At 42.4% G+C, this 12308-nt stretch overlaps 1 protein-coding gene across 1 annotated transcript in view; it reads left to right on the forward strand.

The window, feature by feature from the left end:
• Wdr81 (WD repeat domain 81) overlaps nt 1-12308 on the forward strand; it is a 523698-nt gene that overhangs the window by 458252 nt on the left and 53138 nt on the right. Inside the window, exon 30 of the mRNA XM_080282279.1 lies at nt 710-859. Coding sequence (XP_080138405.1) covers nt 710-859 — 150 coding nt within the window. The remainder of the gene's footprint in view (nt 1-709; nt 860-12308) is intronic.

Below are 12308 nucleotides of genomic sequence, written 5' to 3' on the forward strand. Positions count from 1 at the left end.
TGTAGTTTCGGCTGCCCAAAATACACACACACACACACACACACACACACACACACACACACACACACACACACACACACACACACACACACACATTTGCTCCAAATTTGGTGTCATCTGCAAACTTTAAGATCACACTTAACAGGCCAACAAACGTATCAGACAGAGAGAAATTATTGAATTATTCCCTACATTAGCTGGAGAGAGAGTGAGACCATTCTCTGTTTTTCCTCTTGGTCCTCATGCCTCCAGATTAAGAACTATTGTTTTAGATGCTCTTTGACAGAATGCTGCTGCCGTCAAAACTGGTAGCTTGTCAAGGCAACACACCGCTGGCAGAAACAACAGACCCTTTCTGGTTAGTGATAGACTTGGTGCAGGCATGGTACTGCTGTACTAGGCATAACCTTCTCTAGATTTTATTGAACCTTGGGACAGTTTCTACATTTCCTGTCGAGCAGTGGAGTGTTAGCACCTCTCTTCAGCTAGGCTGTGTTGAGATGGTCGTATCATTAATCACTGTACAATGAGCTGTACAGTAGTTACTGGTAGTGGTTCCTTGGCTGCATATTCTCTTGCTGGAAAAAAAAAATAAGTTATGGGCTACGATAAGCTCTATTGTTTTTATGCAAGGTTTTGACATTATTTGTGTTAATGACTGTACCATTGTAAAATTTTTGAAAAGTGACCTCACTAATCCACAATACAGGTGTCACTGGGAGGAGCTGGGCTGGTGCGGTGTGTGGATACAAGTGGGGATGGCCGGCTAGTAACAGTGGCTCATTCATCTGGGGTAATATCAGCTCTTGATACACGAACTGGCCACCTTCTTTCTACGTGGAAACCACATGAGGGAGAGGTAACATATTATTTTATTTATAGCATTACATTACCCTTTTGTGGACAATATACATACCATACACTGCAACTGATTTCGTACCTCAACCATCGTCAGTGTTTTGTTTCTCACCGTAAAAATTTCTTACGGACTTCATACTAATATTTTTTCACCAGGCTCCCTCCTTGGAGGTACCTATAGAAAGAATGATCAGGCATTTTACAGCATCAACAAGGAATCTTTAGTGAAGATGAGAAGAAGTGCAGCATCCCCTCATTTTATAATTAGGATGCCTATGAAAATATCCTTCACATACAGTAACGACTGCATATCGATGTTACCATATTTGGCAGCATCTAAGATAATGCATTGTGAATGATGCACCTTATTTCCGGAAAGACAGTTCTGAGGAAAAAAAGTTCGTCTCAACCATCACTACAGAAAGCATTGATTGAGTTGAGACATTTTCACTCAAATGCACACCCACCATTCAGAATCTCAATTCAGTATGGTTCATCAGTCATTGTTTTCTTTATTTTTTGTAAAAGAACAGTACAATAAAAAAAAAAATTCCTCACAAAAAAGTTTCTTTATTGCCATGCCACCATCTTTACACTGTTTGTGTTCTGAACTGTCCATTTTTATTCATCCAATAACTGTAATTAATATTCATCTTCATTAAAGCATAGCTTACATACGAGGTCAGTTCAGAAAGTATCTGACCTTAGGCTGTAAAAAAATAAATAGCCAATCTGTTGAGCTAGGACACTAATCCCCCTCAAAGTAGGCCCCGTCTGACTTGACACACATAACCCAACATTCTTTCCATTGCCCAAAATATTTTTCAAAGTCAGTTTTCAGTGTCTCCTGCAGGTGCTTTGTCGCATTCGTCACGATCTCTTCTCATGTCTCAAATCAGGAACCCTTCAGCAGAGTTTTGAGCCTAGGGAGTAACCAAAAGTCACACGGAGCCGTGTCTGGTGAGTAGGGGGCCTGCTGGACCTTCAGGATGTTGTGCTTGGCCAAAAATTCGTGAAGCAGTTGAGAAGAGTGGGCAGGGACTTTGTCATGGTGCCACTTCCAACTTGCCACTTTCCAAAGGTCTGGTCTCCTGCACCAAACTGCATCACAAAGACAATGGGTAACGTCGAGGTAGCAATGTTTGTTGACAGTCTGACCTTCTAGTGTGTATTCATGATGCACAACACCAAAGTAGTAAAAACAACAACAACAACAACAACATGCGAGTGCATTTCACCTTGCTGTGGACCCGTCATGCTGTTTATGGGTGAGGTGACCCTGCATGCTTCCACTGGGACGACTGTGCTTTGGTATCTGTGCGCACCCATACACCCAAGTCTCATCTGCAGTGATAATTGTCTTCAGAAGGTCAGGAACACAATAAGCACACTCCAACATGTCTTGAGCAATGTTCATCTGAGAGAAGAGCTCATGTTGAATGTGATGAAGCACCTGCAGGAGATACTGAATACTGACTTTGAAAAATATTTCAGGCAGTGGAAAGACTGCTGGGCTATGTGTGTCAATTCAGAAGAGGCCTACTTTGAGGTGGATCAGTGTCCTAGTTCAACAGGCTAGCTATTTATTTTTTCAGAGCCTAAGGTCAGGTACTTTCTGAACAGATTTCGTATACCATACACTCAATCCTCGTAAATCGCGGCAATTTGGGTCTGGACCACAGCCGTGATTTATGAATTCCGTGATTTATGAATAATAACTCTTATGTGAAAAATTAATTTGGGTCTGGACTTTGGCCTACCCACCCCTACAGCACCCTACCTACACCTATCTAGGCACCATCAAACACAAACATACAAATTTAGGAATATTCAGTGCATGTATTAAATAGAAATAAGCTGTGTTAAGGGATCCCAGCTTAATCCTATGACGAAATTGCTTAAGTGAATGGAGTGGGGTGGTGTTGGGAAGAACTTAGAACCTCTCAGCACTTGTTCTTCCCAAACTCTTTTGCCAGCTTTGAAAACTTCTCTCCCCTCTCAACATGACGAATGAGCTCCAAATGTTGACTGTACAACAACTGCAGCAGCTTCTTGATGCCATACTGCTTAGAGCGCTTCATTGGGGGGCCGGGAGGGGCCATGGCAGGTAGGAGGCGGGGGGAAGTTGCACAGAAAAGGCAGTTAGCTTTCATACTCCATGGCGACAGTCTGTAGCGTGCTGACTGGCAGGACAAGAACAACAACAACGTGGCGGCATTAGTATGCACATATGCCACCAGGGACGCACAGTGATTGGTTGTCGGGTCGCGATTTTCAATTTGAATGCTGCGGTTTACAATTCTCCATGGAAAAGGCCCACTTGGATGCCTAGATCTGCAATTTTCGTAACTTAACAGTGATTTAAGGTTGCCAGCAGTCTGACGGCCACCTAGCCGTGATTTACGAATCCGTGATTTATGAGCACGCAATTTACGAGGATTGAGTGTATTTCACGGTGTATGAGGCTCACCTTTTTTGTCTCAATTTAGCTTGAAATATCCCCATGCACCTGGAAGCCAGACTAGACAGATTAGCTTGGCTCCATTTAGAAAGAACTCTTATGCCGATGATCATCTCATTACTTGGCAATCACGGGTATTTACTAGATTATAAAGACTGTTATGTGGTAGGTGGGGGCGCTCACCATCCACTCACTCGATGTAGTGCTGCTCTCAGGTGTCTGCCCTTTCCTCTCCTCTCTCTGTTCCTTCCTCCCTTCATTCTTTCCTCGTCCTTCTGCCCACAGGTGACTTTACACTCCCTCTTTTGTCTTTCTTTCCTTCATTCTTTCCTCTTCCTTCTGCATATGGGTGACTCTACACTGAGTGACAAGCCTAATGGTTTCCTGTCCTGCACACCAGGAAACCATTTACTACACTGGGTGGTAACCATATAACCAAATTAGGCGCCTGGTGGTTTAGTGGGTAATTACAGCACTCCAATTGGATTGAGCCGGTGAAGGTTTATATCCAAGGGGTGGTTGGGGTTATTGCTCATATAATGCCACTCAGGGATGAGTGAGGCTGGTCACTCTCATCTTAAATGTCAGGACCAAATTGCCTAGCCGGGGGCTTCTACGCTCCTCATGGGGCAGTGTAGAATTAGATGATGGAGGGATGGATAAAGACTGTTGATTTATTGTAATAAAATTACATGCATTTGTGTATATACTTAGCATATTTTAGAAACACCCAAGTTCAAGAACACAAAACACTTGCAGTTTGTTTAGAGTACAGCTGGCCATATGATGGTCTAGCAGTACAGTAGTTTAGCATCTAGCATTACCCTACTCTAGCAAGCTAACATAATCACTGGTGAACTGCCTGCTAACCTGAGAGGCAATCATGATCACTTCACTTGCCATCCACTCAGTAACTATCAAGGCAATCATATTGGAGAGACTTTGGCTAGTGAGACTGCTGAGTCATTATAACAGGCATCTGTCGTATGGAAATTGAACCACTCATGTTAGACTGGTTTCTCTTATTCATACAGTGGAATCTCCTGAATCTTGGTCACATGAGACTGGGCACAGGCCGGGATTTGAGAATTCTGTGAGTTAGAAATCATCATCATCATCATCATCATCATCATCATCATCATCTGGACCTCCTTTCTCACCCAAGGGCAGGGTGAGGAGTAGCAATATCCAGACAGCCCAAAATTGCCCAGTCCAGTGGGCCACACTTCTATTCACTCATCATTCAAGCCCCTGGAATCCTGGCCCTATCGGATACGTCAAAAACATTCACTACGTTCTGTAGCTTCACATATCGTATCCGACAGAGTCAATCCAGATGCTGCCACATTAAAAAGGGGTGCCAAAAATCCCTGATCATGCACATCTCCTCACAAAATTCATCCAGCCAGCTCGATCTCCTGTCAGTTCCCTAGCCTCACCGACTTCCAAACCTCTCTTCCTCACACATTCATCCACCATATCTCTCCACCTTCTCCTTGGCCTACCTCGCCTCCTCCCTCCTTCAAATTCGCTCAGATATACCTTCTTCACCACTCTATTGTTATCCATTCTCTCCACACGACCATACCATCTCGGTACACTCTCTTCGATTCTGGTGTCCACCGACTTCCTCACTCCGCATCTTTCACGAATCATATTATTTCGTATCTTACCCACCCTCTGTACTCCACATACATTCCTCAGCAGTCCCATCTCCACTGCTCTTACTCTTGACTTTTCATTTTCATGCCACACGATAGTCTCACATCCATATGTTAAAGTTGGCACTAACACTCCATGTAAGCCTCGTGCATCTGCAACACTCAAGCCTCTGTTTCTTATCAAGGCCTTCATTGCACCAGCTACTTTTCTTCCTTGTGTCACTCTACTTTCAACTTCTTTTGCATATTTTCCTCTCTTTTCTGTCACTGTACCCAGGTATTTGAACTCTCTCACCAATTCCAGTCTCTCTCCATTCACTGTTACATTGCACTGGGAGTCACCTTCTCTCTCAATAACCATCACTTTACTCTTTTCTACATTTACTCTCAAGGAAAGATGCTTACAGACTTCAGCAAAACTCTGCACTAGCCTACCAAGTTCTTGTACGGTACTTACAAGCAGTACAGGCCTCTTTCGTTTTATGATTGGTATGTGTTCCTAGAAAGGCAATCGTAAACCAAAATATCATAAAGCGAAATGAAGGTTTAATGGGATAAATAGGGATGCATTCCTGGACTCGTGTATAAGGAACCCAAGATCCATACAAGTGATCTAATATGCAATAATAATGATGATGTTTTATGTATTGTAGAGTCGTGCTTGTCTCCCCAACTTTCTTAATGTTGACAGCATGCTTTATCACAGTCAATACATTCGACTGTGCAAGACTCATGGAACGAGCGATGGAGTTTGCCCCCGCACCTGCTTCGTGCTGCTTCATAATATTAAGCTTAGACTCCAGGGTTAAGGACGTTCTTGCTTTCTTTGGCTTCATATCACCAGTACCAGATGTTGCAGGGCATTTACAAGACATCACAGTGGTGGCACTAGGGATGCAAAATATGAAGAACAGGAGAAATAGTAATATCATGGGCACTGATGCACACAGATGCACGGAGGTTGTATGCTGAACAAGCACGTGGATGAGACTGGCAAAAGCGTGGGAAACTGTGTGGGTGGGGCGGGTATGCCACGCATCTCTCAGCTGATCTGCCTGTGAGTGCAGGATTTCCACATGCCCAATCGTAAGTGGGAGGGAGCTCAATCGTAAAATGAACACTTGGTACTAAAGAAGAAGGATCAGTAAATGCAAAATATCGTAAAACGATACAACGTAAAACGAGGGAGACCTGTACTGCATCATCAGCATACAACAAATTTGAGATATTCCATCCATCACCATTCATTACCAATGCTATCCCTCTCTCCATTACTCGTGTTTTCACTTGTCTCATCACCTCATCCATATATACATTGAACAACCATGGGGACATCACACAACCTTGTTGCACGCCCACACTGATTGTGAACCATTCACTTAGATGCCCATTAACCCTGACTCATGCTTCACTGCCATCATAAAAACTCTTGACAGCACTTAACAGCTTACCCTATACACTGTACGTGCTCAAACTTCCACAATCCTTCTCTGTCCACTTTGTCATATGCTTTTTCCAGATCCATGAATGCCATAAACACCTTATGGTTCTTCTCACAAGCCTTCTCTACTATCTGTCTCACTGCAAATATTTGGTCCACACATCCTCTGCCACTCCTAAAGCCACCCTGTTCATCACTCACTAGGACTTCTGATATCTCTCTTACTTTCTCTATAATAATTCTTCCATATACCTTCCCTACCACACTCAGTAAGCTTATGCCACGATAATTCTTGCACTCACTTCGTTCACCTTTATGTTTGTACAGGGATACAATCACAGCCTTTTTCCACTCTGCAGGCACAGTTTCACTCATCCATGCCTTCTTACATATCTCCAACAAGCACTTAATTCCATTCTCTCCACTACATTTAAGCATCTTTGCATATACCTCATCAACCCCAGCTGCTTTCCCATTTTTCAGCCGCTTCACAGCACTCTTCACCTGTGCGAGTGTCACGTCTCCTGGCACTACATTCCTTCTCTGCACACCATCAAAACCAATCATGTTTACAGCTGCTCTGCTTTCTCTGTCCCCATTCATCAGGCTCAAAATAGTCTTTCCATCTGGTCCTTACTTCATCTCCATGGGTTAATAATCTACTGCCTGCATCCTTCACGCCATCCCATTTCTTACCGCTTTCACTTCTACATTTCCGCACCTCTTTCCAGAATAGAAATAGAAATAACTAATCTTATGGGGAAAATTACATATGAGTCTGTGAACTTGAAAAAGTTGCCCCCCTTACCCTCAAACCTACATCAAAACTGGTCAAAACCTACATGAGACTCATCACCAGCAAACACTAACAATCTGGAAAAGAAATTAGAATAGCATATTGAATGGAATTGAACAGTAGATAGGTATATGTGAAGCTGCAGAGAGTGGTGAAATTTTTTTTGTCCTATCTGAGGGAGTCAGGATTCCATGGGCTTGAATGATCAGTGAATGGAAGTGTGGCCCATTGAGATGGGCAGACTTAGGCTGTCTGGACGTTGCTACTCCTCACCCTGCCCTGGGGTGGGAATAGAGGTCCAGATGATGATGATAATGAACTTTATTGTAAGATTCTTACCTGACCCGGACTGACGACATTGCTTGGATGGACAAGGGAGGGGATAGAGTTCAGGACTACCCGGCTGTATTTATTTTCAGCCCTTATCCTGATAAGCCGAGGTCGTTTAGGCCATACCTAACCTAACCTAATCTATATTTTGGCCGTAAGGCAATTCATCCATTTGCTACTTTAGGTCGCTATTGCCGAATTGGTTTACCGCTGAAACGACTGGGATGTGGGGGGAGGGGTTCTGAGGCTTGAGGTGGACTACAGCATCTGAGCACAAAGCAAGTGTGTTGCTCCCTCATGCTGCCACCTCTGTGCTGCTTCCTTCTCATCAGCCTCCCTCAGGAACCCCTCATAGATCAGTGTGGAGGCAGTGGAAGTGGGTCATCGTTATCCTCAGCTGCTTCCATGTTGTCATAAGAGTTGTTAATTGAGCTTACCAAATGGGTGTGGCCTTTCCATATTTTCTATTGAAATTAATCTTTCACGAGTTACTTCTTATTCCTGGATTACCACAGCTACTGGGCATTTTTATGAACTTACCTTTGAAAGCTGTGAATGAGGAGTTAGAATGCTTGATACACTGATGCATCCAGTCAGAGTGGTGGTTGAGAAACCATGTGGCCAGTTGGTGAGATTGCTTTCCACTTTTAACAAACTTAATTCAAAGCATTTGTCCACATTCAGTTCCATTTGCCATGTAATTGCTCCATTCATAAAGCTTATTTAATTCTTCTTGTAGCCCTCTGCAAGAGTCTGAGTTTGTAATTCTCTTTTGTATTTTTGTATCATCAGGAGACATATTTAGGTTGCTTCCATTTCCAATATTCCTGTCTGTATCATTTATATATACTAAAAATATAATTGGTGTAAGAACTGAGCCTTGTAGAACTCCGCTAGACACTTCCCTTCATGATGAGTAATAACCCCTTAGTACTGTTCTCATTTTCCTTTTTTCTGAGAAAATCCTGCATCCAGCAGTACAGATTGCCTTGGATTCCTCCTTGATGGTAGTTTCCATAAATTCCTTTGGTCTGGTACTCTGTCAAATGCGCTCTTAAAATCTAAATAGATACTGTCTACGTATCCTTCTCTTTTTTGTAGTGTTTCTGCAACTCTGTCATAGTATGTAGCTTAATAGATTTGTAACTTATGATTTTTCTTTTCTAAAACCAAACTGTCTTTCTGTTATCATGTTGTATCTTTCCAGATGGTTTACCGAGTTTTCTTATTAGCTTTTCTAGTACCATGCTTTCAGTACTGGTCACGGATACAGGTCAGTAGTTGAGTGGGTTCTGTCTGTTTCCTTTCTTGAATAGGGGAACAATGTTTTCTTTCGTCTAAGTATCAGGTAGTTTACCATGACCTAAGGATTCCCTGAATATTAAATATTTTAGTCTGCTTTACTCTTCTCTACATTCATGTATCACCCAACCTGAAATTTCATTAGATCATTGACTTTTCCTTTGTCTAATTAACTCAACTCTTCCTGTACCTCTTGTTCTGATATTCATATTGCTGGTAATATGTGTGGACTTGCATGTTCCTTATCATCTCTCTCAAAATTACTTTCTTCTGTAAAAACTGATTGGAAATTTTTGTTAAGAACTTGCAAATCTCTTTTTCTTGGATATAAGGTTATCCCCTTATCCATGATGGATTGTATTTTATCTTTAACTTTGGTTTTTGCTTCAGATGTATCTGTAATAAAGCTTTAATTGATCACTACTTTTATGTATAGTATCTTCCTCAAACTGTCTTTGAGCTTCTCTCCTTATCCCTGTATAATCCATTCATGCCTGTATAATTGTTATATGCCCTCTCACTATTGTCTTCTGTATCTGTTTGACAGCAAGTCTCTTTTCTCTCTTGATTTTTTACATTCTGTGTTAAACCACTTCCTTATCTTAATTTCTGTTTCTTTGTGCTGAGGGATATAATTTTGGACTCCTGTTTCATAAAATGCACAGAACTTTCTATATATAACATTTATATCCTTTCCCAATCTCTTTCTGTGAAGCACTTCATTAAGTACAGTACAATAAAACCTCGATATAACAGACTTCAATAGACCAGAATTCGCTTTTATCGGAATTGAGGAGCTACTGGACTAAATTTCTATATATTGGAAAAAGTCCGATAAAGTCAGAAGCGGTCCTGACTGCCTGACCACTTCGACTATGTTTACCACAATAAGGTAAATAAAAGACATATTTATCAGTGTATAGTACAGTATTATTTATATATATTATGCCATTTGCTTCTTGTAGTGAAGTTATAACACAGTACAGTACTGCAGTGGTAGTGAAAACAGTTTAAAAACCATTAGTGAAAACAGTTTAAAAACCATAGGTACGACCTGGACTAATGTCTGATATATCGGAAAAAGTCCGGGTAAGCAAGGGGAAGTCCGGATGTTTTCTTTATTGAAAGTTCACATTTTCCGGAATGGCTTGGGCTCCAATTAGTTTGTTATAGTGAGGTCTTACTGTACTTGCCCCCGGTCCACCACCCCCTGTGGTGGGGTGGGGGAACCAAATAAGGCCGCGCTATGGGGAGGTACTGCACTACCACTGTGCAGCCAGATTGTGTTAGGAAGAATTTTGCCACCGTAGTCCATGCGTGTTGTAAGAGGTGACTAAAAGGGGCGAGATGAGGGGACTAGGGACTCCCTCCTCTGTTTTTTAGTTCCCACAGTGAGACAGGGCATAGAAAGGGATGGGGATTGAGTTATCCCCATACCCTGATGATTGGGTCAGTGAATGTGCATTGATGTAGTACGATTGAGGCTAAAAGGGAGGAGGCTGAGAGAATGTTTGTGAGAAGAAAGTTGGATGTCATAGCTTTGAGTGAAACAAAGATGAAAGGGAAAGGTGAGTGTAATTTTGGAAGTGTGGATGGAAGGATGTCAGATGTTGATAGTAGAAAGACGAGAGAAGGTGTGGCCTTGCTAGTAAGCCCAGAAGTACAGCAGTGTGTGATTGAATGGAAGGGGGTTTCATTGAGACTGATGTGAGTGAAAGTGAAATTTGGCCGTGATTTGTTTTATTTGTGAGTGCATATGGGCCTGAAAGGGATGCAAAAGAGAGGGAGTCATTTTGGAATGATGTTGATGAGTGTCTGCAGAATTTTGGAGCAAATGTGAATGTAGTAATGATGGGAGATCCGAATTCTAGAGTGGGAAATGTAGCAGTTGAAGGTGTAGTTGGTATGCATGATGTGCTTGGAGGAAATGAAAATAGGGAACAAATGATAGGGATGTGTGTTGGTGATTGGAAATACAATAATCTTTCCAATATCGGATGTAATAGAGCCAAAGGCGTGTCCAGAAACTGGGTTTGTCCGGATACTGGGACCCTGCCTCCTGGACTGGTGCTTATGGACCCTAGCCCAGCCTAACTCAGATAACCACCTACATAACTCCTTACCGGACATGTACGACACCTATTTAAGATCCTGTTCACACAAATAAGGGACAGAAAGCATGAAATACATGAAAAGGAACCAGAGAATGAGGAATTAGAAGTGAGTATGGAAAATATTGAGCAGTGTACAGGGTATTTTCTACACGTCTGTGGCTGTTACGAAGATTAACCCGCCTCCTCTAAGGCTCTGGCAGTGGTAAAAATGGTCTTGAAGCACATACAGTAATCCAGTGGCATGCTGCACATAATCCTTTGTACTGTGAATTATAATTGTTTAACACTGCACATTCTGTTCTTCGTTGCACCACACCAGTTGCAACCGCTAGTTTGCACTCTGTACTACTTAATCCTTTGCATTCTGAACTCTAATTTTTTAACACTGTAAATTCCCATGTGGTGTAGTGGCGAGGTATTGCAGTTTATTCACTGTTTATTCACAAAAGCGAGCACGTGCGGCATCCGTTGCGATGAGCATCTAGTCAGAATGGTAGTTAGGCGGTAACTGGGGAGGGGAGGAAGCAAGCGGCAACATGTAAACACAGCTGTTCGGCGCCACACGCCAAGTTCAGAGTACGATTGAAAAAAATGTTGTTGTTTTTTTTTATATGTTTTTTGGCCATTTCTGGGTTCCGAAGGCTGAGGCCCAAAATGTCTGGACATTGGGGAGTCCATTTATTGGGCATCAGGATATTACTTTTGTTTGAGTAGAAAGATATTTATAAGTATACATGGGTGAGACAGGAGGATGGATAGGCTGTTGATAGAGCATTGATGGACTATGTGGTTGTGTCCAGGAATGTAAGAGGAAGACTGTTGGATGTGAGAGTTTTGGAAGGGGAGGGTGGAGGTATGTCTGACCATTACCTGATGGAGGGAAAGTTGAGAGTAGGTATGACATGGGTGAGAGCTAAGAGATTTAGGTGTGGCAGGGAGGTTTTAAAAGTGAGTGAATTGAACAAAAGAGAGAAAATGATAGCATATCAGGAGAGGTTGAAAGGTGAGTGGAATGCAGTGAAAGATCAGGAAAATGGCAGGGTGGAAGAGGAATGGCGGTTTTTAAGAGTACTGCAGAAGAGGTGTGTGGTGTGAGACGAGCAGGTGGTGGTGTAAGAAAGGGAAGTGAATGGTGGTATGAGGAATAAGTATGGCTGTGGCTGAGAAGAGACATGCATATGAAGTGTGGCTGCAGGGGAAGGATGAGGTGTCATATGAGAGGTATAAGGAAAAGAGGAATATGGCGAGAAGGGCTGTGTGTGATGCTAAAGTGGCAGCAGATGAGAGGTGGGGTAGGCAGTTGACTGAGAATTTTCATCCGAATAAGAAAATGTTTTGGAAGGAG

This window comes from Coenobita brevimanus, chromosome 93 (genome assembly GCF_032717465.1).
Source record: "Coenobita brevimanus isolate Jiangsu-jjx chromosome 93, ASM3271746v2, whole genome shotgun sequence".
Lineage (NCBI taxonomy): Eukaryota > Metazoa > Arthropoda > Malacostraca > Decapoda > Coenobitidae > Coenobita > Coenobita brevimanus.